Below are 24,587 nucleotides of genomic sequence, written 5' to 3'. Positions count from 1 at the left end.
AGCAGAACTGTACGATTTTAGTGCCAAAAGAAATTGAATCTGAATTGAATTTCTTTTGCCTCTAAAATCACTTCATAACTGTAAGCCTATATGTACTGTAATGGAGATTGTGGTCCTAGTCAGAGTAGTGACAACAGGCCTAGGTGCTGATCTCCCTCCCTCTCCCAGGAGAGTTCATCAAAGCCCTGTACGAGTCAGATGAGAACTGCGAGGTGGACCCAGGGAAGTGTTCCTCAGGAGACCTCCCTGAGAACCAGAGCAACCTGAAGATGTGCTGTGAGCTGGCCTTCTGCAAGATCATCGACTCTTACCGGTAAATAAACACACATCCCTCCCCCTCACTGCCAATAGAAGTAGCTAGCATTAGCCCTCATATTCTATTACCGACCATCATCTAATGAAAGCTTGAATTGTGCAAATTACATAAAAAATGAATGGACCTGTCAATGTTTCCATGCAGTGTTTTTCCGCGGGAACTGAAGGAGGTGTTTGCCTCGTGGAGGCAGCAGTGCAGCAGTCGGGGCCGGCCGGACATCAGCGAGCGTCTGATCAGTGCCTCTCTGTTCCTGCGCTTCCTGTGTCCAGCCGTTATGTCCCCGTCACTTTTCAACCTGATGCAGGAGTATCCTGACGACCGCACCGCTCGCACCCTCACGCTCATCGCTAAGGTCACGCAGAACCTCGCCAACTTCACCAAGTAAGTGTGGGTGTGTGTACTAGTGTGTTAGTGATGCATGGGTTGACTTATAACCCACAGTCCCTGTGGTTATGTCTGCAGGGCAGGCTGGTTTAAATAGTGTGTGGGTGAAGAGCGGGTGGGTGGCGGACAGGTTGAATAAAGAGAAAACAATACCTTAAAAAATGCATAAATGTATCATTCTTGTGAAATGTATATCTATAGGCTACATTGATGTTTTTCTTTCATACTTTTAATGCTATCTGAAATTAGTGAGTATGCCTAAACTTTAGGGCCTAACTGTACGCTCTCCAAAGAGCCTACACGGCAGTAATCAAATGCTTTTGGGAATGGGCAGAAAAAGTTATTGTCTATCCACGGAGGCAAAAAGGACAATGTCAGAGTTTAATTCAATAAGAGAAAAGCTGTGAATGGAGAGTTGAAAATAAAGAGAAGGGAGGGCCAGAAAAGTAATGTTTGGGAAAGATTTGGTGTGATGATTGTGAGGCGCTATACAAATTTGATCGTGCCAAGTCGGGGACTTCGAATAGGCCTATGACAAGTCAAGGGAACTGAAGCCTACTGTTCAGATGGGTTAAATGAAAACTGAAATCTGGACACTGACTGTAGGTCTATAACCTTTCACATAGCTGTAATAATATTAAAGAAGAGCAGATTCTCTGACAGAGGAAATGCTGCTTGTATCTAATTATGGACAAGTTGACTTAACAAATTATAAGCAGAAACGTATCTAAATCAGGCGCAACAAATCCTGCAACCCCTGTCACAAAAATTGTTTTGCCGTCTCCGACGGTAGCCTATGGTGCATTTTCTATATTAGCTGGTTAGGGGCCTCATATTTTCACTTTATCACATATAAACTCAGCAAAAAAAGAAACATCCTCTCACTGTCAACTGCATTTATTTTCAGCAAACTTATCATGTGTAAATATTTGTATGAACATAACAAGATTCAACAACTGAGACATAAACTGAACAAATTCCACAGACATGTTACAAACAGAAATGTAATATTGTGTCCCTGAACAAAGGGGGGTCAGTATCTGGTGTGGCCACCAGCTGCATTAAGTACTGCAGTGCATCTCCTCCTCATGGACTGCACCAGATTTGCCAGTTCTTGTTGTGAGATGTTACCCCACTCTTCCACCAAGGCACCTGCAAGTTCCCAGACATTTCTGGGGTGAATAGCCCTAGCCCTCACCCTCGGATCCAACAGGTCCCAGATGTGCTTAATGGGATTGAGAACGGGGCTCTTTGCTGGCCATGGCAGAACACTGACATTCCTGTATTGCAGGAAATCACCCACAGAATGAGCAGTATGGCTGGTGGCATTGTCATGCTGGAGGGTCATGTCAGGATGAGCCTGCAGGAAGGGTACCACATGAGGGAGGAGGTTGTCTTCCCGGTAAATGCACAGCGTTGAGATTGCCTGCAATGAAAACCAGCTCAGTCCGATGATGCTGTGACACACCGCCCCAGACCATGACGGACCCTCCAATTCTAAATTGATCCTGCTCCAGAGTACAGACCTTGGTGTAATGTTCATTCCTTCGACGATAAAAGCGAATCCGACCATCACCCCTCCCTGGTAAGACAAAACGAGACTCGTCAGTGAAGAACACTTTTTGCCAGTCCTGTCTGGCCAGCAACGGTGGATTTGTGCACATAGGCAACGTTTTTGCCTGTGATGTCTGAGGACCTGCCTTACAACAAGCCTACAAGCCCTCAGTCCAGCCTCTCTCAGCCTATTGCGGACAGTCTGAGCACCGATGGAGGGATTGTGCGTTCCTGGTGTAACTCGGGCACTTGTTGTTGCCGTACCTGTCCCGCAGGTGTGATGTTCGGATGTACCGCTCCTGTGCAGGTGTTACACGTGGTCTGCCACTGCGAGGACGATCAGCTGTCCGTCCTGTCTTTCTGTAGTGCTGTCTTAGGAGTCTCACAGTACGGACATTGTAATTTATTGCCCTGGCCACATCTGCAGTCCTCATGCCTCCTTGCAGCATGCCTAAGGCACATTCACGTGGATGAGCAGGGACCTTGGCCATCTTTCTTTTGGTGTTTTTCAGAGTCAGTAATAAGGCCTCTTCAGTGTCCTAAGTTTTCATAACTGTGACCTTAAGCTGTTAGTGTCTTAACAACCATTCCACAGGTGCATGTTCATTAATTGTTTATGGTTCATTGAACAAGCATGGGAAACAGTGTTTAAATCCTTTACAATAAAGATCTGTGAAGTTATTTGGATTTTTACGAATTATCTTTGAAAAACAAGGTCCTGAAAAATGGACGTTTCTTTTTTTGCTGAGTTTAATTGAGCGGTTGCAGGTGGGTTATTAGCAATTGCGGGTGACCTGCACACCACTAGTGCACATCCATAAAATGTGCATGTTTGTATATGTGTATGTTTGTCTGTTGGAAACCGCATCATTCCTTCTGTTTTTGTTTCTTTATCTGTCCAGGTTTGGTAACAAGGAGGAGTACATGTCCTTTATGAACCACTTCCTGGAGCACGAATGGACCAACATGCAACGCTTCCTGCTGGAGATCTCCAACCCAGAGACCATCTCCAACACGGCAGGGTTCGAGGGTTACATCGACCTGGGCCGCGAGCTCTCATCCCTGCATTCCCTGCTGGCCGAGGACGTCTCTCAGCTGGATCAGGTACAAGGATTACGCCACACTACTGGGATTTACTCTCCAATGTCACATTCTCACTACTTTCAGTAACCAAGCTACCGGATACTAGTCCTTTCCTATGGCTGGACAAAAGTGGACATATCGATTTTATATGTGAAAATGACATTATACAAAATAATTAGTTCATAGGAATTGCATGAGACATATGCATGGGAGATATCAGTGTACATTATTATTTTGTCTCCTGCAGAGCACAGCCTCTAAGCTGGGTCCCCTGGCCCGTATATTGCGGGACGTGAACTCTGCGCTGACCAACCCATCTGGGGTCCAGGTGTCCACCCCCACAGATGGCATGGGCTCTCCTCCCCTCCCCCTCCCATTGGCAAGCTGCAGCCTCTCCACCGGCCTACCTCTTCACAAGATAGTCGTGGACAGCGAGCTCTCTGGGTAAGGGGACCACAGAATTCTAATGAGTGTTATTTATGCTTCGTATGACACACAATCTGCAGAGATCAGGAGATCTGTATGGGAGTTTACATGATTAGCATTTCAACATTTAACTTACAGGCCCAATGCAGTTGTTTTTATATTGCTATCAAGTAATTTCTGGGTAACAATTAAGTACCTTACTGTAAAACGTTTCCATTCAAATGGGCAAAAAACTCATGCAAGAATTTTGTCTGGTAGTGGGAAGGGGAAAACCGAAAACTAGCTGTTATTGGCAGAGTGGTTTGGAACACTTTTTGTTATTAGTCTATTAACTAATTTAATGGTGACGTCACAATGGATAGACAACTCTCGCCCATGATACACATTTTAACACTTTTACGGTGTCGGTTTCATAAGTTGTTCATATGTGACCAGCCGGCTCGATTTGGTCTCATGTAGCAAATGTAGAAATGTTTTTTTTTTACATTCGATAAAAGCAGAGACTCAGGGCTAGAAGATGGAGGAATAATGGGAAAGGAATTCTGCTTTGAAAGTTAATAAACTTGTAACCCCACTTTTGAGAAAATGGCCCTTTGAATTTTTTGTACACCTTCTGGAGAGCTCTTCTTTGTCTACACCCATTCAGCATAGTTCACACCCTCTTAAGCCTTAGCCCAACCATCTCTTTAAGAAGGCCATATTCTAAACAGTATGGTTAGTACGGTAGTGTGCTAAACAACCAAAGATTTCAATAATAAAAGCTGGTTTATACTATGTCTATCAACATGTCTGTATACAGTTGTCATAGTGACATCATGAACATTCCATTGTCATCTGACATCAAACTTGTCATTATGAAAAAGTATAAAGACAAAAACGACAGGCTGCATAGACATCGACAGCCTGGTAGTCCAAAATAGCATAACTGGTGTATTTTAACACCAATAAACCGATACGTTTAAAAAATAATTCAGTATATGTCATTTTGGCGAACCAGGCAACTAAAAGCAACTTTCTAAACAATGTTTTAGTTCTAGTTTAACTAGCTAGCTAACGTTAAGTTAGCTTACGGTTGTGAGTGTGACATGTAGCTAGCGCATAACGTTATTACCTCATAATGTTACTACCCTGCATGAATGTACAGTTAGCTAAAGCTAACCAACTAGGTTCAATGTTAGCTAGCTAGCTAACATCGGGCTCTAACTAGTAATACAAATGGCCCAGAGATACGAGTAATATTATCTAGCTAGCGAGCAAACGTTAGCTATCTAGCTAACAGTACGTGTAACAGATGTGAAACGGCTAGCTTAGTTAGCGGTGTGCGCTAAATAGCATTTCAATCGGTTACGTCACTTGCCCTGAGACCTTGAAGTAGTAGTTCCCCTTGCTCTGCAAGGGCCGCGGCTTTTGTGGAGCGATGGGTAACGATGCTTCGAGGGTGACTGTTGTCGATGTGTGCAGAGGGTCCCTGGTTCGCGCCCGGGTATGGGCGAGGGGACGGACGTAAAGTTATACTGTTACATTGATGCTGTTGACCCGGATTACTGGTTGCTGCGAAAAAAGGAGGAAGGTCAAAAGGGGGGTGAGTGTAACGGATGTGAAACGGCTAGCTTAGTTAGCGGTGTGCGCTAAATAGTGTTTCAATCGGTTACGTCACTTGCTCTGAGACCTTGAAGTAGTAGTTCCCCTTGCTCTGCAAGGGCCGTGGCTTTTGTGGAGCGATGGGTAACGATGCTTCGTGGGTGACTGTTGTGGATGTGTGCAGAAGGTCCCTGGTTCGCGCCCGGGTATGGGCGAGGGGACAGTTTAAAATGATACTGTTACATACGCTTTAACTTAATTAAAATTTGAATTGTATAATATCTGAAAATGTAGCTAGCTAGACTCTCTTACCCGTATACATGGATGAATGCTTCTCCCTCTCTTTCTCGGATGCCATGGTTGCACTTAGTTTGAGGATGTAATCCAGAGACAGGTGTTTTTTGCAGTTCTTCGTGATATATTTCAAAAAAGCCTTATTAGAAAGGAGTACCGCCACATACTGAGCAGCTCATGTTATAGACCAGGGGTGGGCAACTCTAGTCCCCGAGCACCTGATTGGTGTCACACTTTTTCTACATCCCTAGCAAACAGAGCTGATTAATCAAATTGCATTCTAAACTGAAGAGCATGGTTAGGTGATTATTGGAGTCAGGTGTGTTAGCTGGAGCAAAACTGTGACACCAATCAGGCCCTCGAGGACTGGAATTGCCCACCCCTGTTATAGACAGAAGCGTGCTACATGGCAGACCAATCCGAACTTATCTCTTGGCATGTCCAGCCTATCCATTATCTCAGCCAATCATGGTTAGTGGGAAGGTTCCTGTCTGGCACAGCGGTCTAAGGCACTGCATCTCAGTGCTAGAGGTGTCACTACAGACCATGGTTCGATTCCAGGCTGTATCACACCTGGCCGGGATTGGAAGTCCCATAGGGCGGCGCACAATTGGCCCAGCATCGTCCGGGTTTGGCCGGGGTAGGCTGTCATTGTAAATAGGAATTTGTTCTTAACTGACTTGCCTAGTTAAATAAACTGACTTGGCTCGTAATTTAACAATTGCATTCGTATTTACAGATGGCACATATGGTGTTATTAAGGTACATGAAAGTTCACGTTCCAGAACGTGCATAAAAGCGGATTTCGATTTTTTTCAAATGTTTACGTTCAAATGCCTCTCCTGTGAAGTAGTGGCGCGCGAGATATGTCTAGCTTCCTGAAATGAGTCACATATGATATAAAACACTGGAAAACTGAATTTTGACTTCACTGGGCCTTTTAATAGATGTTGATTTTACAATTCATACGTTATTTTAACAGTCCTTTGAAAACCACAAGGATATTATCTTCACAGTGTCTCTGGTCTAAAACAACATTTCTCTCATTTGATGCCGTTGTCTTGGTGCAGGTTGGTGGATTTTACGAGGCTGCCGTCGCCAACCCCAGAGAACAAGGATATATTCTTTGTGACGAGGAACTCTGGCATCCAACAGTCTCCAGCCAGAAGCTCCAGCTACTCGGAGGCCAACGAGGCTGAGGTGCAGCTCCCCAACAGCAGCAAGAGTCTGTCCATGGTGGACCTGCAGGACAGCCGCAGCCTGGAGAGTACCCCTGGCCCCAGCCCTGGCTCCCCCAGCGACATGCTCTTCAATGACAGCCAGTCCCCCGTCACCCCTGGGCCTGGGGGTTGGGCCGCCCGCACCCCGCAGGGCATCATCCCCACCCCCGGCCCCGGACCCACTCTAAGGAGGACAGGTCAGACCCCTACCACCCCCAGCACAGAGAGCAGCACCCCAGGGAGGCCCACCCAGCTCCTGGCTCCGCTCTCCTTCCAGAACCCTGTTTACCAGATGGCCACGGGGATGACCATGAGCGTGTCCCCGCGGGGTCCCCTGGCTGACTCGGGCTCTGATGGCCACAGCTCCGTCAGCTCTCAGGGCAACAACACAGAGGACACCCCCAAGCAACCGGGGGTCTTCCTCACCCAGGGGGTGGCGGTCAGTAGTGGAGGAGGCAGCAGCAGTGAGTTTACCACCCGCCGCCAGCTGTCACTCGGGGAGCACCAGCCCAACGTGCCACGGCAGAACAGCGCCGGCCCTCAGCGAAGGATAGACCAGCCCCCTCCGCCTGTCACCAGGGGCAGGACACCACCCAACATGCTCCAGACAGCCTACCCCGGTCCGCGGCCCTCCAGTGGCAGCATGATGTCATCATCCCCCGACTGGGGGCCCAGTGGCGGCAACCGTCTGAGACAGCAGTCGTCTTCATCTAAAGGGGACAGTCCTGAGACCAAGCAGCGCACCATGCACAAAGTGAGTAGAGCATGTAACATCAGGGGGGTCTCTCTGTGGGTGGTGGAGCATTCAGTTCTTGACACAATTACCATACCCTGTTCAAAGGCACTTCAATATTTTGTCTTGCCAATTCACCTTCTGAATGGCACACATACACAATCCATGTCACAATTGTCTCAAGGTTTAAAAATCCTTCTTTAACCTGTATGTTCATGTCATTGTCAGTAAAAAATCATTCAAATTTAGTAGAATAACGACAATGTTACAATGCAAACTCCCTTGCACTGCTTCGCAACATCTTTTTCTTAGTAGTTTAGGTGTTCTGGCCCTCATATTCCTATAATTTGCTTCTGAAGCCAGTTTTGTAAACAAGGTGCGGGAGTGGAGGTATTTAACTTTTATTTAACTAGGCAAGTCGGTTAAGAACAAATTCTTATTTACAATGACGGCCCTGACGACACTGGGCCAATTGTGCACGGCCCTATGGGACTCCCAATCACGGCTGGATGTGATACAGCCTGGATTCGAACCAGGGACTGCCTCTTGCACTGAGATGCAGTGCTTTTGAACGCTTTGTGTGTGTGTGTGTGTGTGTGTGTGTGTGTGTGTGTGTGTGTGTGTGTGTGTGTGTGTGTGTGTGTGTGTGTGTGTGTGTGTGTGTGTGTGTGTGTGTGTGTGTGTGTGTGTGTGTGTGTGTGTGTGTGTGTGTTAACTATTTAACTGTACTAGAATGCTTAAAAGGAATTCTAGTGCATAATATTGGTTATCAGTACCGGGTTTGTTTTGGGGCAAGGAAAATATCAGATATTGGTGTCGGCCAAAAATGTCATATCGGTGCATCACCTTCAACAACACATCTGCCACGCTGATCCTCAACACGGGGGCACTTCAGGGGTGCGTGCTTAGTCCCCTCCTGTACTCCCTATTCACCCATGACTGCGTGGCCTTGCACGACTCAAACACCAAGTTTGCCGATGACACAACGGTGGTAGGCCTGATCGCCGACATCGATGAGACAGCCTACAGGGAGGAGGTCAGAGAGCTGGCAGGGTGGTGCTAGGACAACAACCTCTTCCTCAAAGTGAGCAAGATAAAGGAGCTGATCGTGGACTACAGGAAAAGGAGGGCCGATTACACCCCCATTCACATTAACGGTGCTGTAGTGGAGCGGGTCGAGAACTTCAAGTTCCTTGGTGTCCACATCACTATCAAGCTCCTTGGTGTCCACATCACTATCAAGCTATCATCATCTAAACACACCAAGACAGTCGTGAAGAGGGCATGACAACGCCTACTTCCCCTCAGGAGACTGAAAAGATTTGGCATGGGTCCTCAGATCCTCAAAAAGTTCAACAGCTGCACCATCAAGAGCATCCTGATTGGTTGCATCACCGCTTGGTATTGGAACTGCTTGCATCTGAGGTTAGTGCATCCGGCCCACTAAATCACTGGGGCCAAGCCTCCTGCCATGCAGGCCTCTATACCAGGCGGTGTCAGAAGAAGGCCCTAAAAATGGTCAAAGACTCCAGCCACCCAAGTCATAGACTGTTCTCTGCTATCGCACAGCAAACGGTACCGGACCGCCAAGTCTAGGACCAAAAGGCTCCTTAACCTCTCTAGGACCCTAGCGTCACATCTGGCCAACATCCAGTGAGGTTGCAGAGCGCCAAATTCAATTACAGACATGCTCATTATAAAAATTCAGAAAACAAAACATATTTTACATAGGTTTAAAGATTAACTTCTTGTTAAACCAACCATAGTGTCATATTTATAAAATGCTTTTTGGCGACAGCATACCTAGCCCAGAACACACCTAGCCCAGAACATAGCCCAGTTGACAAATTATTACAAACAGTAACCAGCCAAGCAGAAGCGTTACAAAACTCAGAAATGGTGATAAAATTAATCCCTTACCTTTGATGATCTTCATATGGTGGCAATCAGAAGACATTCATTTACTCAATAAATGTACCTTTTGTTCGATGAAGTCTCTTTATATCCAAAAACCTCCGTTTTGTTAGCTACTTCAGTAATCCACAGGCTCAAACTCAGTCAAAACAATCAGACAAAAAAATCAAAATTGTATCCATAAAGTTCATTCATAGAAACATGTCAAACGATGTTTATGTTCAATTCCTCAGTTTTTTTTTAAAATGATCTATAATATTTCAACCGGACAATAACGTTGTCAATATAAAAGGTAAACAAGAAATGCACATGCGACTGAAACTCTGCGACACGTTAGGTTCCACTCGTTCAGACTGGTTTTACTCCCTCATTTATAAGAATACAAGCCTGAAACAATTTCTAAAGATGGTTGACATCTAGTGGAAGGCAAAGGAACTGCAAATGGAGTCCTAAGTCAATGGATCCTGTAATGGCATTGAATAGAAAACTACAAAACCAACAAAAAAACTACTTCCTGAATGGATTTTTCTCAGGTTTTTGCCTGCTAAATCAATTCGGTTATACTCAGACATTATTTTAACAGTTTTGGAAACTTTAGAGTGTTGTCTATCCATATCTACCAGTTATATGCATATCATATATTCTTGGCCTGAGTAGCAGGCCGTTTAATTTGGTCATGCTTTTCATCCAAAATTCCGAATGCTGCCCCCTACCCTAGAGAGGTTAACAGCTTCTACCCAAAAGACTGCTAAACAGTTAATCAAATGGCTTCCCGGACTATTTGCATTGACCTCCTTTTTTTTACACTGCTGCAGCATAGTCACTTTACCCCTACCAACATGTAAAAACTACCTCAATTACCTCGACTAACTGTACCCTGTATATATCCTTGTTACTTTTTTTTTTTTACTTTAGTTTATTTTATGTTAACTTTTTTTAACTCTTCATTGTTGGTTAAGGGCTTGTCAGTAAGCATTTCACAATAAGATCTAACCTGTTGTATTAGACGCATTTGACAATTTGATTTGATAAACTAGGACGGCTGGTTTGATGTTTCGTTTGAAGAAGCCATGCGTTCTGCATTTTCTCTCTTCTTGCTTGATTTTCAAAAGTGACTGTGTCGCTTGTGCTGTGTCGAATGCATTTAAAAAATAAATTAAAAAATAAACTTTATTTAACCAGGTAGGCTCATTGAGAACAAGTTCTCAATTGAAACTGCAACCTGGCCAAGATAAAGCAAAGCATTGCGACACAAACAACACAGAGTTACACATAGAATAAACAAGCGTACAGTCAATAACGCAATAGAAAAAAAATAAAGTCTATATACAGTGTGTGAGGAGGTAAGGTAATAGATAGTAGCGGAGTAATTACAATTTAGCAAATTAACACTGGAGTGATAGATGAGCAGATGATGATGTGCAAGTAGAAATACTGGTGTGCAAAAGAGCATAAAAGTAAATAAAAACAATATGGGGATGAGGTAGGTAGATTGGGTGGGCTATTTACAGATGGGCTATGTACAGCTGCAGCGATCGGTTATCTGCTCAGATAGCTGATGTTTAAAGTTAGTGAGGGAAATATAAGTCACCAGCTTCAGCGATTTTTGCAAATCGTTCCAGTCATTGGCAGCAGAGGACTGGAAGGAAAGGCGACCAAAGGAGGTGTTGGCTTTTGGGATGACCAGTGAGATATACCTGCTGGAGCGCGTGCTACGGGTGGGTGTTGTTATCATGACCAATGAGCTGAGATAAGGTGGAGTTTTACCTAGCATAGACTTATAGATGACCTGGAGCCAGTGGGTCTGACGACGAATATTAAGCGAGGACCAGCCGACTAGAGCATACAGGTCGCAGTGGTGGGTGGTATATGGGGCTTTGGTGACAAAACGGATGGCACTGTGATAGACTGCTTCCAGTTTGCTGAGTAGAGTATTGGAAGCTATTTTGTAAATGACATCGCCGAAGTCGAGGATCGGTAGGATAGTCAGTGTTATGAGGGTTTGTTTGGCGGCGTGAGTGAAGGATGCTTTGTTGTGAAATAGGAAGACGATTCTGGATTCAATTTTGGATTGGAGATGTTTAATAAGAATCTGAAAGGAGAGTTTACAGTCTAGCCAGACACCTAGGTATTTGTTGTTGTCCACATATTCTAAGTCAGAACCGTCCAGAGTAGGTATGCAAGATGGGTGGGCGGGTGTGGGCAGAGAATGGTTGAAAATCATGCATTTGATTTTACTAGCGTTTAAGAACAGTTGGAGGCCACGGAAGGAGTTTTGTATGGCATTGAAGGTTGTTTGGAGGTTAGTTAACAGTGTCCAAAGAAGGGCCAGATGTATACAGAATGGTGTCGTCTGAGTAGAGGTAGATCAGGGAGTCACCCGCAGCAAGAGCGGCATCGTTGATATATACAGAGAAAAGAATTGGCCCGAGAATTGACCCTGTGTTACCCCCATAGAGATTGCCAGAGGTCCGGACCACAGGCCCTCCTTTTTGACACACTGAACTGTGTCTGGGAAGTAGTTGGTGAACCAGTCGAGGCAGTCATTTGAGGAACCAAGGCTGTTGAGTCTGTCTATAAGAATACGGTGATTGACAGAGTCGAAAGCCTTGGCCAGGTCGATGAAGATGGCTGCATAGTACTGTCTTATATCGATGGCAGTTATGATATCGTTTAGTACCTTGAGCGTGGCTGAGGTGTACCCGAGACCAGCTCGGAAACCAGCTTGCACATCGAAGAAGGTACGGTGGGATTCGAAATGGCCAGTGATCTGTTTATTAACTTGGTTTTCGAAGACTTTAGAAAGGCAGGGCAGGATGGATATAGGTCTATAACAGTTTGGGTCTAGAGTGTCACCCCCTTTGAAGAGGGGGATGACCGCCGCAGCTTTCCAATGCATGCGCAAGTGCAGTCTGGCTAACTACTTTCCCCTTAATTAACCTCTTACAGCTACCCCCCTACTTTTTTATCAATTTCCACCTGAAGACATACCCAGATCTAACTGCCTGTAGCTCAGGCCCAGAACCAAGGATATGCATATTCTTGGTTTCATTTGAAAGAAAACACTCTGAAGTTTGTGTAAATGTGAAATGAATGTAGGAGAATATAACACAATATATCTGGTTTAGATAATACAATGAAAAAAACATACTTTTTTATTTTTTATTGTTGCATCATCTTTAAAATGAACAAGACAAAACAAACATTCAGATAGGATGATGGGGACAATTTCAGTGAAACACATAAGAGGGCAACAGCACTTGTGCAAAGTTTCAGAATGATAACTTCCAAAATGAGTGTGCTACATGACATTTATCATGAAGTCATCCAGGTGTCCCACACAAGTAGCCCAAATGTACCCAAGTGGCCAAAATGGTGAAGTTATACATTTTGAATGGAATAACTATATACAAAAATATAGTATTCTAACACACCCCCCCCCCCAAAAAAAATTGTTTGAGAAAAAACATGAAAAAAATACATATACATTTACAAAATAACACTTTCAATATTTGGAAGACCTTCAGTCCTCTACACAATATTGTGCTGCTGATGCCAGGTGCCATAGCAGTCTCTTTCTGCTGTAAAGCAGAGAGTCACCAAGCATGTGGTGCATGTGATGGGGTACTTCATTTTGCAAAGAACACAGCGACGCCTCCATGCTGTGCCCTTTTGGTCCTAAGGCACATCCATGCATGCAGAAATACATTTGGGCAGATGAACACCACTTGTGGCAGGAGCAAAAGGGACAGAGGTAGAGGGGCCAGAACGTGGTGCAGTGGTGCTGTAGCACGCAAGCTCCTTGGTGAGCATCTCTCTGAAGGCTAGCTGTGAGATGGCGGGCTTTCCAAAGCTCTTAGCCATTTCCTTGTGTAGGATGAATGCATTCACCACAGCAATGTCGATGAAACGATAGAAGAAGGTCTTGTATCATTTCATTGTCTTATGAAGAACATTGTAATAGCCTGTCAGCGCATCTGACAGGTCCACACCTCCCATGCTCTTGTTGTAGTCCTTTGCGGTCCATGCCCCAGTAGCGCTGAGACAACAGGTGTCCGGCTGGATAAACCAGCTTCAGTGGGGGATGGACACCTTGGCACTGGGGGCTTCCATTCGGAGTCAGTGTCACTGTGAAAGAAACTCTTCAGTTAGAATAGTTTCACATATGAGCCCTGTATCAACAGGTATAATAAACAGAGATGTATAGAGTACAGGGAACATAAGGTTGAATATATTATTATAGACCTGCTAGATCTACTGTCTCATTTATATAATGACAGACCAGCTAGATCTACTGTGTATTTTATATTATGACATTACAGCTAGATCTACTGTCTCTATTATATTATGACAGACCAGCTAGATCTAATGTCTTTATTATATTACAACAGACCAGCTGTATCTACTGTCTCCATTTCACTTTTGCCATTGTTGTGGGCCTGCCCTCCCCTCAACAGCCTCAAATAGGCTATTTCATGGTGGGGTGGGGTGGAGCAGCAGACACACGCATCTCGGCCATGCTCCCCCTAATCCACAATGTGTGTGTGTGTGTATATATATATATATATATATACATACATACACACACACACACACACACACACACACACACACACACACACACACACACACACACACACACACACACACACAAACAGGCATACAAACATACCCCCACCCACAATGTATAGCCAACGTGTACTTTACACATTTCATTAAATGTTTATATATTGCTACTAAAATGTAACAAAATCACAAATAATATTTTATATTATTAATTTTAAAAAACTGCATTAGCATGAAGAACTTACCAGTCCAAAACGATGTCCTCTCCGTTCAAAAAATATTCCTCCATTTGGGAATCAAAGCTATGCTAGCTAAATGAATCTGTCTCACTTTCCCAATCAATTTCTTCTTAAATTGTGTGTAAATCTGTATATCTAGACTTAGATTTAGCTTTCCCTGACTTAGTCGCCATACTGATTGATATATAAACAGCTGAAGATGCGCTTTACCAAAATAGTGCTGTGCGTAACATGCGTGGCTTCCAGTATGAATCTTCAATGGCGAATGACCCTATTTACGCTAGAGTTTACTACATGGTTTGGTCTTCCAACACATAACCATTACATATTGCCGTTTACCTCCGCTCATTGGCTATCGACCGAGCTAGATTTCAAGACGATCAGTGGTTATTGGGTTAAAATACAGTCAATCAACGAAACAGCTGTCATATCATTGGTGCACAATGATGTCATTACTTGTTGTCTTCAAATCGGTTTCCTTCAGTCAATACGTTCCGCGAAATTACCCACCAGTTTGGTTGTGTTACAAACAACCAGTTGATTGCAATGAAACCAAACATGACTGGATAAAGTCACGTTTAGTGTGTGTATTTACATCAAATGTGTTGTCGAAAATTGAATGAGACGGAATACACGACACAAGCCGTTCACAAAATGTTTTGTGTATAAAAATTGATTTTTATCAAACCAAAAGACCATTCATTGTGTAACAATGAGCATTGGGATTGCAAACAGAGGAAGATCATCAAAGGTAAACTATTTATTTTATTGGAATTTGTGATTTTGTTACGCCTGTGCTGGTTGAAATAGATTTTTCTTTATGGGGCTCTGTCCTCAGATAATCTCATCGTATTCTTTAGCAGTAAATATTTTTTTTAATCTGACAACGCTGTTGGATTAGCAAGATTCTAGGCTTTCGAATCATGTGAGACACTTGTATTTTCATGAATGTTTAACATGACTATTTATGTAGCGATCACCGTATGTTGTCGAATTTAATCCCGCTAACAGGTTCGGTGGGCAGAGAGGTTAATGTCTATCTGGCAGAATTTGGATTGCATGTACTAGGTGTTGCAGGAAGGAAATTAGATTCTGATGAGGAATAACTCTCCATAACCAATGGCTGAACACCAGAATAATAACACAGAGCCAAGCCCATTAGCTTTGCTAGCCTTACTTCATCTGTGGCCTAGAGGGATGAGCCAGGCGGGATATGACCTCAGTGGCGGTCTCCAGCTCACACTCACTGTGGTTGGTGAAGAGAGTATGGCTTTAATGCCCAATTGGCCTCAATAAGCATTAATAACACTCAGCCTCACTAAGCGAATAGCAAATCACCCAGGGCAGTGAGTCCATAGGCGGTAACCTACAGGTCTCAGTGCTGAATCCTGCGAACGGAGTAGACAGGCAGAATTAATTGTGTGACTGTGGACACCGGAGTGGTTATTAAATGCATGTTCCACTCAAGTAAATCAGTTTTGTCCCTGGTCTTAATAAACCCTCATTGTTAACAGATGTAGTATTAAACTAGCTAAACTCAACTGCACCCCTCCCCTTGGTAATATTTGGGATCTCAGACAGAGTAGGAGGAGTGTGTGGTGGTTGCCTGTTCCCAGACAAATCAAATCAATCCCATAATTTATTAAAATCTTCTTTTATCAAGGTTTTAGAGACTTGATTCCACGTTCTCGTGATTCCTTAATAACATTAAATAGACAATTCCAGATGGTTAATTCACCAATGCAAAAACAACCACCCCTGTGTCTTCCCCTTGCTTCACATGTGTTCCTCTGATCCCCCTAGCTGAAAACACTGGCTCTGCTCTACTCCTCAGTAGACACTGGCTTCCCATTGAAGGGCATAAGTACTCAAATGGACGTCAAAGATTGTTCTTTATCCATTTAAAAAATAATAATGCTTTGACTCTAGTGTTCCATTTGTATATGTGCATTTGCAGGGCACTACAAAAAAGAAACTAAGCATCACACTGTTCTTTCCCTAAATGCCTTTTCCCTCCATGTCACATTCCATCCATTCCAACCCCTCCCTCCACACGTGCTCAGTACGCACACAAGCTCCTGTTAGGCCTACAGAAATAACTGTCTATAAAAATATATCTAACTGATGGGATACACAAGCTACATTCCTTTCCAAATGATGACAGATGTATCACAAATTCAAAATGGACAGGTTGATTGAAGTAGGAAAATGTGTTCCAACAACAAGCGGCAGTTTTCGAATAATTGCATCCCATCTATTTTCCGCTTAAGCTACTTTGCAAACTGTTAGTGCCATTTAGAATTAGTTAGCCTCGGCTATAACCCCCCAAAACATAGACAGGTTCCACACTGACAATATGCAAAAACATTAGTTTGACTAAGACAGTGTATTTTCATCAGAAACATTAAGCATATGCCTACTCACCAAACATATGTCATGGCCTTAATTCATCACTATGCAGTGTTCAATGTGGAATGTTCATCCATTTAAAAATTCAAAAGAACAGGCAGAATAAGCTAAATTCAACGTCTGTATATCGAAAATAAGATATTTTAAATCTCCGTTTCAAATTATCCCTCTCTGAGAATAACTGCTCCAGGCATGAGATGTGCATCACTTCACACTGGCCACTTTATTCATTTGGATAAATATTCTGTTATATTTTATTCTTATATTACATGTTTTTTTTACTATAAAATAGGTGCCTTGACTGTGATAAGGGCTCAGGAATTAAGAGCGTCTGTCTACTAAATGAACAAAAAAAGGCTATGCCATTACACAGCCATAGAGTTCTACAAGCAGGTTACTGCCTTTTTGAAGATTGTGTTTCAAGATATAATATAATAACCAGTTGATATTATGGTTTCAATAAATTCATCTTACATGGCACTTGCTTTTTTATTGAGGCAATTTAGCTTTTAGGATTTGTTTGTAATGGTTATGATAAATAAGGCATTGTTGTGGTCTGTTGGCATACTGTATAGATACATGCGCGGGCCCAGTGCGGGCCTTGTGTTCTAAAAATGTATATTGTCAGTTTGAGTGCTCAAAAAAATAAATGAGTACTTGAACAGCCAAAACATGTCAAATGGCCATCCCTATCCTATTGTAGCTTGTGATGTTCATCATGCAACATTTATTTACCCTGCCTCACTTCTTCTAACAATTACTTACCAGATGGCTTGTGTGTGTGTGTGTGTGTGTTCCACCAGGCGTCCTCCCCTGTGAACCCCAATGCCCTGGACCGTACTGCTGCCTGGCTGTTGAATATGAATGTCCAGTATTTAGACCATGAGGGAGTTGACCCAGATACCAAGCACAGGGAAGACCTCAGAAACAAAGAGGAGCTCACCCAGACTGAAAAGGTAATGTCTAGCATCTTGTAAAACCTAGCATCTGCTACAACGCAACATCGCAATAATATTCAGCACGGCTACTCTACTTCTTTAGAGGAGTAGCATAAAGTCAGAACATATTCATGGTTATTAACATGAGCTATCAATATGAGATTCTAAGGTTGTTATTAATGAAGTGAAAGTGTTGCGGAGCCAAAAGCAAAAAACGGACAGAGGCACTGTATAGCTCCCTACTAGCAGGTCTTGATTTGAATGCATGTGGCTATTAAAGGTTTATTTGCTGCTTAAGTGGTATGAAAATGATACTGTGTGCAGAGAAGCACCATGATATACTGTATACTGGTGGTGAAATTATAGTACAGTATACGAGTTGAATTAGCCTCTCTATTCTGACATTGTTGAAATGTAGGTAGACTGCCAGGTGTAGGTTGATGTTTATTGTCATGAATCTTGCCCTGGAGGCAGAACTTATTGATTTCCACTAGATGGGCCAGCTTGCAAAGTCATAATTGGCTATGTTGTAAAAATTCAAGAAAACTAAAATGTGCTTTTTGGTATTAAATTAAGGTTAGGCATTAGGCTAAGCAGTGTGGTTAGGCATTCGGCTTAGCAGTGTGGTTAAGGTTAGGCATTAGGCTTAGCAGTGTGGTTAGGGTTAGGCACTAGGCTTAGCAGTGTGGTTAAGGTTAGGCATTAGGATAAGCAGTGTGGTTAGTGTTAGGCATTAGGCTTAGCAGTGTGGTTAAGGTTAGGCATTAGGATAAGCAGTGTGGTTAGTGTTAGGCATTAGGCTTAGCAGTGTGGTTAGGGTTAGGCATTCGGCTTAGCAGTGTGATTAAGTTTAGGCGTTAGGGTTAGGCATTCAGATTAGCAGTGTGGTTAAGGTTAGGGTTAGATGTTGTGGCTGTGCCAGCTAGACCACTCTGCAGAGCTGCCTCCAGGGCAATATTCATGACAATAAATGCCAATCTGCTAGATGGGTATAGGCGGAACTGCACACACTGAATCTCAAGAGAAGATTTATCTCAACAGGCAAGTGTGTGCCCTCCCCTCCCTCTGCCAATTTCCCCAGCTACTCCAATGAATTATACACCAGCAACATATTGCACTTGAACACACTTACAAGCTGAAGTTACAAAACTACACGGACACATTTTCATCACACACATAGGATTTCAAATTGTAGATGTTTTTAAGAGGTGTTTTAGTGATCATTTCACAGTTTTCAGGTCTGCCAAAGTGAGAACCAAACACAAATCAAACTTCTGTTCATTATTGTTGACAATTACTACCTGTAAATGCTCTTTATAAAGTCCTTAGTTATAGTTAGTTGAAGGGCTCTTTAATCTGTTTGTATTAAACAGACAGATACAGTACTCAGTGCTGGAATATAATATTTGAAGAATTTGTTTCAATCCCTATGGTTTTAGACCAGGTTCTGTCTACTGTATGGTTTCTATGGAGTCTAGTTGGTACATTACACAACAGCAGTGTCTTTTTTTAATAGTTTGTTAAATGCTGTGGGATTTTTTCAGGAATATGTTTGGGATTCACTTGCTTGCAGAATTTCCCAGAGACAGCAGAAATGTACCTGAAAGCTTTGCAGGATCCCACATTTGAACCCAGACCCATTTGAACCTAGCATGACTACCAGCTTTGACTTGATTGTGTACCTGAGTTTTCATCCATACACTTGCATTAGCATACACCATAAATTACAGTAGTTACTCCACAGAAGATGTATGACTACTCTTCTGTCAGCAGTTGAGCCCAAGAAAAACAGAATCCATTTTTTTTATTTGATTTAACTAGACAAGTCAGTTAAGAACAAATTCTTATTTACAATGACGGTCTACCAAAAGGCAAAAGGCAAAAGGCCTCCTGCGGGGACGGGGGCTGGGATTTTAAAATTACAAATGAAACAAAACACACACAAGGACACGAGAGACAACACTACATAAAGTGAGACCTAAGACAACAACATAGCATGGAAGCAACACAACATGACAACAACATGGGTAGCAACACAACATGACAACAACATGGGTAGCAACACAACATGGCAGCAGCACAAAACATGGTACACACCATTATTGGTTACAGTCAACAGCACAAAGGGCAAGAAGCTAGAGACAACAATACATCACAGAAAGCAGCCACAACTGTCAGTAAGAGTGTCCATGATTGTGTCTTTGAATGAAGAGATGGAGATAAAACTGTCCAGTTTGAGTGTTTGTTGTAACTCGTTCCAGTCGCTAGCTGCAGTGAACAGAAAGCATAACAAACAACCACAAACAGTCTCTTAGCCCACTGAATGGGGGCTGCTTTGAGAATGACAAGTGTGTGTGTGACACTGGTCTGACTGCCACTCTGTCCTGTGTCCAGTACCAGCAGGAAATAGCCATCCTGCAGGACAGGCTGTGTCAGTCAGCCAAGAAGCTGGAGGAGTATGAGTGTCACCTGAAGGGCCAGGACGAGCAGACCCAGACGATGCTGCTGGAGTACCAGGCGCGCCTGGAGGACACAGAGGAGCGTCTGAGTCGGCAGCAGGACGACAAGGAGCTACAGATGAAGAGCATCATCACGAGGTGAGGTGTCCTTTACCTACCAGTGGAGACTGGTGTGACTTTAAATCGGAGGACGGGCTCATTGTGGCTCGTTATAATGTCTGTGGCTGAATAAATGGAACGGTATTGAACAGCCATCAATACAAACATATCTTTGTTATTCTTTCAGGCTGATGTCAGTTGAGGAGGAACTGAAAAAAGATCATTCAGATATGCAGTCGATAGTGGACTCTAAACAGAAGATCATTGAAGCCCAGGTGAGTGTTTATAGTGTCCACAATAAATGTTTTGCCTGGCAATAGATGTTTTTTACACAACTGTCAATATAAAGTATTTACTCAAATATTTTATTCACAGATTTACTGTAACATGTCAGACTACGGACTTGAAGAGAACAGCGCCCTCTGGCTTTATAAATGTTAACAACCTCCTCAGATTGAAAATGATAGGTCTCACTCACTGCAAACAATCCAGCCACTGGAATTACTGTGACAAGTACAAAATGTACTGTATGTGGACAACCTACGTGTTTACTTCAGCAACATTCCTTTTCTGTTTACAATAGTGGCTGCTTGTTTTGTTTAAGTTATGTTGGTTTGCTTAGAAGCGGTAGTACAGTCGATCAGAGCCATGTTATGAAGGATTAATTGGATTGTGTGATGACAACCCTCTTCTCTTCCTCCCTCCATCTTTCTCTTCCTCCATCATTCTCTGTTCCTCCCTCTCTCTCCCTCCTCACTCTGCAGGAGAAACGCATCGCCTCTCTAGACGCGGCCAACACCCGCCTGATGAGCGCTCTGACCCAGCTGAAGGAGCGCTACAGCATGCAGACCCGTAACGGCATCTCCCCCACCAAGCTCCAGATCACGGAGAACGGAGAGTTCAGGAACAGCAGCAACTGCTAGGGAGGAGAGAGGGGGCTAATCCCATCAAAGACACTTGGGCTGGGGGAGGGAGGAGGAACTACCAATAGATTTATACTGTCCAAATCCATTATTTTCAATGGATGTGGTCAGGATCACAGAAAGAAGGGCTATACTGACTGAAACTGTTGCTTAAAAATATAAAGGACTTGATCAGATTAAAATCAAATGTATTTATAAAGCCCTCCTTACATCAGCTGATGTAACAAAGTGCTGTACAGAACCCCAGCCTAAAACCCCAAACAGCAAGCAATGCAGGTTTAGAAGCACGGTGGCTAGGAAGAAACCTAGAGAGGAACTAGGCTAGGTCCTCTTCTGGCTGTGCCGGGTGGAGATTATAATAGAACATGGCCAAGATGGTCAAACGTTCATAGATGACCAGCAGGGTCAGATAAAAAAATAATCACAGTGGTTGTAGAGGGTACAACGGGTTAGCACCTCAGGAGTAAATGTTGGCTTTTCATAGCCGATCATTCAGAGTATCTCTACCGCACCTGCTGTCTCTAGAGAGTTGAAAACAGCAGGTCTGGGACAATGTAGCACGTCCGGTGAACAGGTCAGGGTTCCATAGCCGTGGCAGAACAGTTGAAACTGGAGCAGCAGCACGACCAGGTGGACTGGGGACAGCAAGGAGTCATCATGCCAGGTAGTCCTGAGGCATGGTCCTAGGGCTCAGGTTCTCCGAGAGAGAGAGAATTAGAGGGAGCATATGAGCATACTTAAATTCACACAGAACACCAGATAAAACAGGAGAAATACTCCATATATATATATATAACAGACTGACCCTAGCCCTCCGACACAAACTATTGCAGCATAAATACTGGAGGCTGAGACAGGAGGGGTCGGGAGACACTTTGGCCCTGTCCGACGATGCCCCCGGACACGGCCAAACGGGCCGGATATAACCCCACCCACTTTGCCAAAGCACAGCCCCCACACCAGTAGAAGGATATCTTCAACCACCAATTTACTATCCTGAGACAACGCAGAGTATAGCCCACAAAGATCGGCACGAACCCGGGGGGGGCGCCAACCTGGACAGGAAGACCCCGTCAGTGACTCAACCCACTCAAGTGACGCACCTGTCCTAGGGACGGCATGGAAGAGCACCAGTAAGTCAGTGACTCAGCACCCGTAATAGGGTTTGAGGCGAGGCAGAGAATCCCAGTGGAGAGAGGGGAACCGGCCAGGCAGAGACCGCAAGGGTGGTTTGTTGCTCTGTGCCTTTCCGTTCACCTTCACACTCCTGGGCCAGACGACACTCAATCATATGACCTACTGAAGAGATGAGTCTTAATTAGGTTGAGACCAAGTCTGCATCTCTCACATGGATAGGCAGAACATTCCAGATTGACTTTAGAGAAAGCTATAACGTCTACACCTGGCTGCAAGACATCCTAAACCTGCTATCCTAGTACATAAAACAACAGTTGTGCTGTTATCTTAGAGCCTGTTTTGAAGTGATTTGAACAACTATAAGCTTTAATGTTTCTGGTTTCTCATCTACACTTATAATTTCCAGTCACTGTGTTTATATAGCACCTGGTGCTAAAAGAGGACGCTCGTTTATGGACCCTATGTTTTCAGAGTTTAGTAAACAGAGTAAGTATGTCATACTCACAGCCAAGCTGTTTCTTCCAGCAATAGTATAGTACAGTACAAGTGTATAGTACATTGTAGCATCAATATTTGATTTTACTCAATGGCTGTTTTTTTATCCCAGTGTTTTGTTTTGTTTTACTTCAAAAGCATACAGTATATGTTGCCAAGTGAACAACTCTATCAGTGAAAGCCTCCACTCATGTTGACAAGCTTTTGAAAACCGTTCTGTATCGACTTTTCCCGAAAGCACGTCCCAATAGAAAGTGTTTCTATATACTTCCTGTATATTTTACGTATACTCTGCTGTTCTTACCTCATCAGGACTACAGTAGCACAACAAACGTGCTGTGTTTTAAATTGCTAATGGTAAAGAAAGAGCTCAGCTATATCATTTTTTGCATACTTTGTATATGCTTAAATATTAGTATATTTAGAGGTTTACATACCTCGTAGATGTATATAAAATGTTCACAGTATTTATATTGATTGTCTGGAAGGGGAATAGTATTTTGTACTGTATATGTTCATTGTGTTAAACTCGGCTGTGCTAATATTGCAAGACAATAGTAAGAGTTTGATTGTAATTGTATGTCTACGTCAGTAGACAGTTCACACATTGTTTCCCCCATTATCCCCTTTTCATATGTGGGTTCTTTGTTAAAAATGAACAATTTATTGATGCTATTATATAATATTGATAAACATAGTTTACTGTTTTGTCCTCTGCATATCTAAATTGTTATGTGTAGGCCAAACCTTCACTGTTTGCAGTTTGACAGTGCTGAATAGAATAGGACTGAACTCAAATACCTGGCCACTCCTCTGCCCACTCCTCTGGCCACTCCCCTGGCCACTCCCCTGGCCACTCCTCTGGCCACTCCCCTAGCCACTCCTCTACCCTTGCGCTTCTGGAAGAGTCATTTCACTAACGGCCCTACACAAACACTCCTTCATTTAGAATACCTTCTATCCAAAGTGAGTGATGAACGTCTCTTCCGGGCAGTACATCCACATGGGGTTTTAGGCTGTAACTGAGGTATAAACCAGATTCATTGTCAGTTCAAGTTCCCTCTAGTGTTGATTGAAGCTATGAACATGGAGTGGACTTAAGGCCTTTTTTGTAGTCTTATTTAAGATGCAGGTAGCTAACTTTAGCAACCTTCAAAGGTGGTCTCAACAAGTGGCTTTGCATGACTTCTCAATTCTGACTTCCGCTAATTCTCATCTGAAAACACCAGTGGTCTGCTTTCAGGAAATGAGTCGCCTGAATTACTGTGTTGACCTGTGTTTTGGTCTGTGGAAATGTTAAGCTTAAACATAATTTGATTTTTTTTATCAACTAGACTATTGTTAAAGTACGTTATGTTTTATTTAAAAAATGTAAAGTTGTGTAAAATGGTATTTATGTTATGCTATAAATTATGTTTGTTTCAATCAGTTCAACATTATTTATTGAATATCTTTGTTTTTTGTTTTAATAAAATGCTGAATAGTATTTGTCAGTGTATGATGGATTGTGTTGAAGCTGCAGTTATAGAACATCTGCATTCTGATAGCAATGTGCTACAGGTATAGAACATCTGCATTCTGATAGCAATGTGCTGCAGGTATAGAACATCTGCATTCTGATAGCAATGTGCTGCAAGTATAGAACATCTGCATTCTGATAGCAATGTGCTGCAGTTATAGAACATCTGCATTCTGATAGCAATGTGCTGCAGGTATAGAACATATGCATTCTGATAGCAATGTGCTGCAGGTATAGAACATCTGCATTCTGAAAGCAATGTGCTGCAGGAATAGAACATCTGCATTCTGAAAGCAAT

General features: G+C 43.3%; 1 protein-coding gene across 4 annotated transcripts in view; it reads left to right on the top strand.

Annotated features, from left to right (window-relative positions):
- Positions 1 to 21,434, top strand: part of LOC124034578 (disabled homolog 2-interacting protein-like) — a 132,711-nt gene extending 111,277 nt beyond the window's left edge. For all 4 annotated transcript variants that reach the window (XM_046347958.1, XM_046347957.1, XM_046347959.1 and 1 more), the window contains 9 exons: positions 169 to 313; positions 461 to 697; positions 3,157 to 3,358; positions 3,585 to 3,781; positions 6,709 to 7,612; positions 17,523 to 17,675; positions 20,052 to 20,254; positions 20,403 to 20,490; positions 20,980 to 21,434. In XM_046347958.1, the coding sequence (XP_046203914.1) occupies positions 169 to 313; positions 461 to 697; positions 3,157 to 3,358; positions 3,585 to 3,781; positions 6,709 to 7,612; positions 17,523 to 17,675; positions 20,052 to 20,254; positions 20,403 to 20,490; positions 20,980 to 21,138 (2,288 nt within the window). In that variant the 3' untranslated portion in view covers positions 21,139 to 21,434. The remainder of the gene's footprint in view (positions 1 to 168; positions 314 to 460; positions 698 to 3,156; positions 3,359 to 3,584; positions 3,782 to 6,708; positions 7,613 to 17,522; positions 17,676 to 20,051; positions 20,255 to 20,402; positions 20,491 to 20,979) is intronic.
- Positions 21,435 to 24,587: the final 3,153 nt, after the last annotated feature.

This window comes from Oncorhynchus gorbuscha, linkage group LG04 (genome assembly GCF_021184085.1).
Source record: "Oncorhynchus gorbuscha isolate QuinsamMale2020 ecotype Even-year linkage group LG04, OgorEven_v1.0, whole genome shotgun sequence".
NCBI lineage: Eukaryota > Metazoa > Chordata > Actinopteri > Salmoniformes > Salmonidae > Oncorhynchus > Oncorhynchus gorbuscha.
This window is presented reverse-complemented; position numbering and strand designations above follow the sequence as displayed.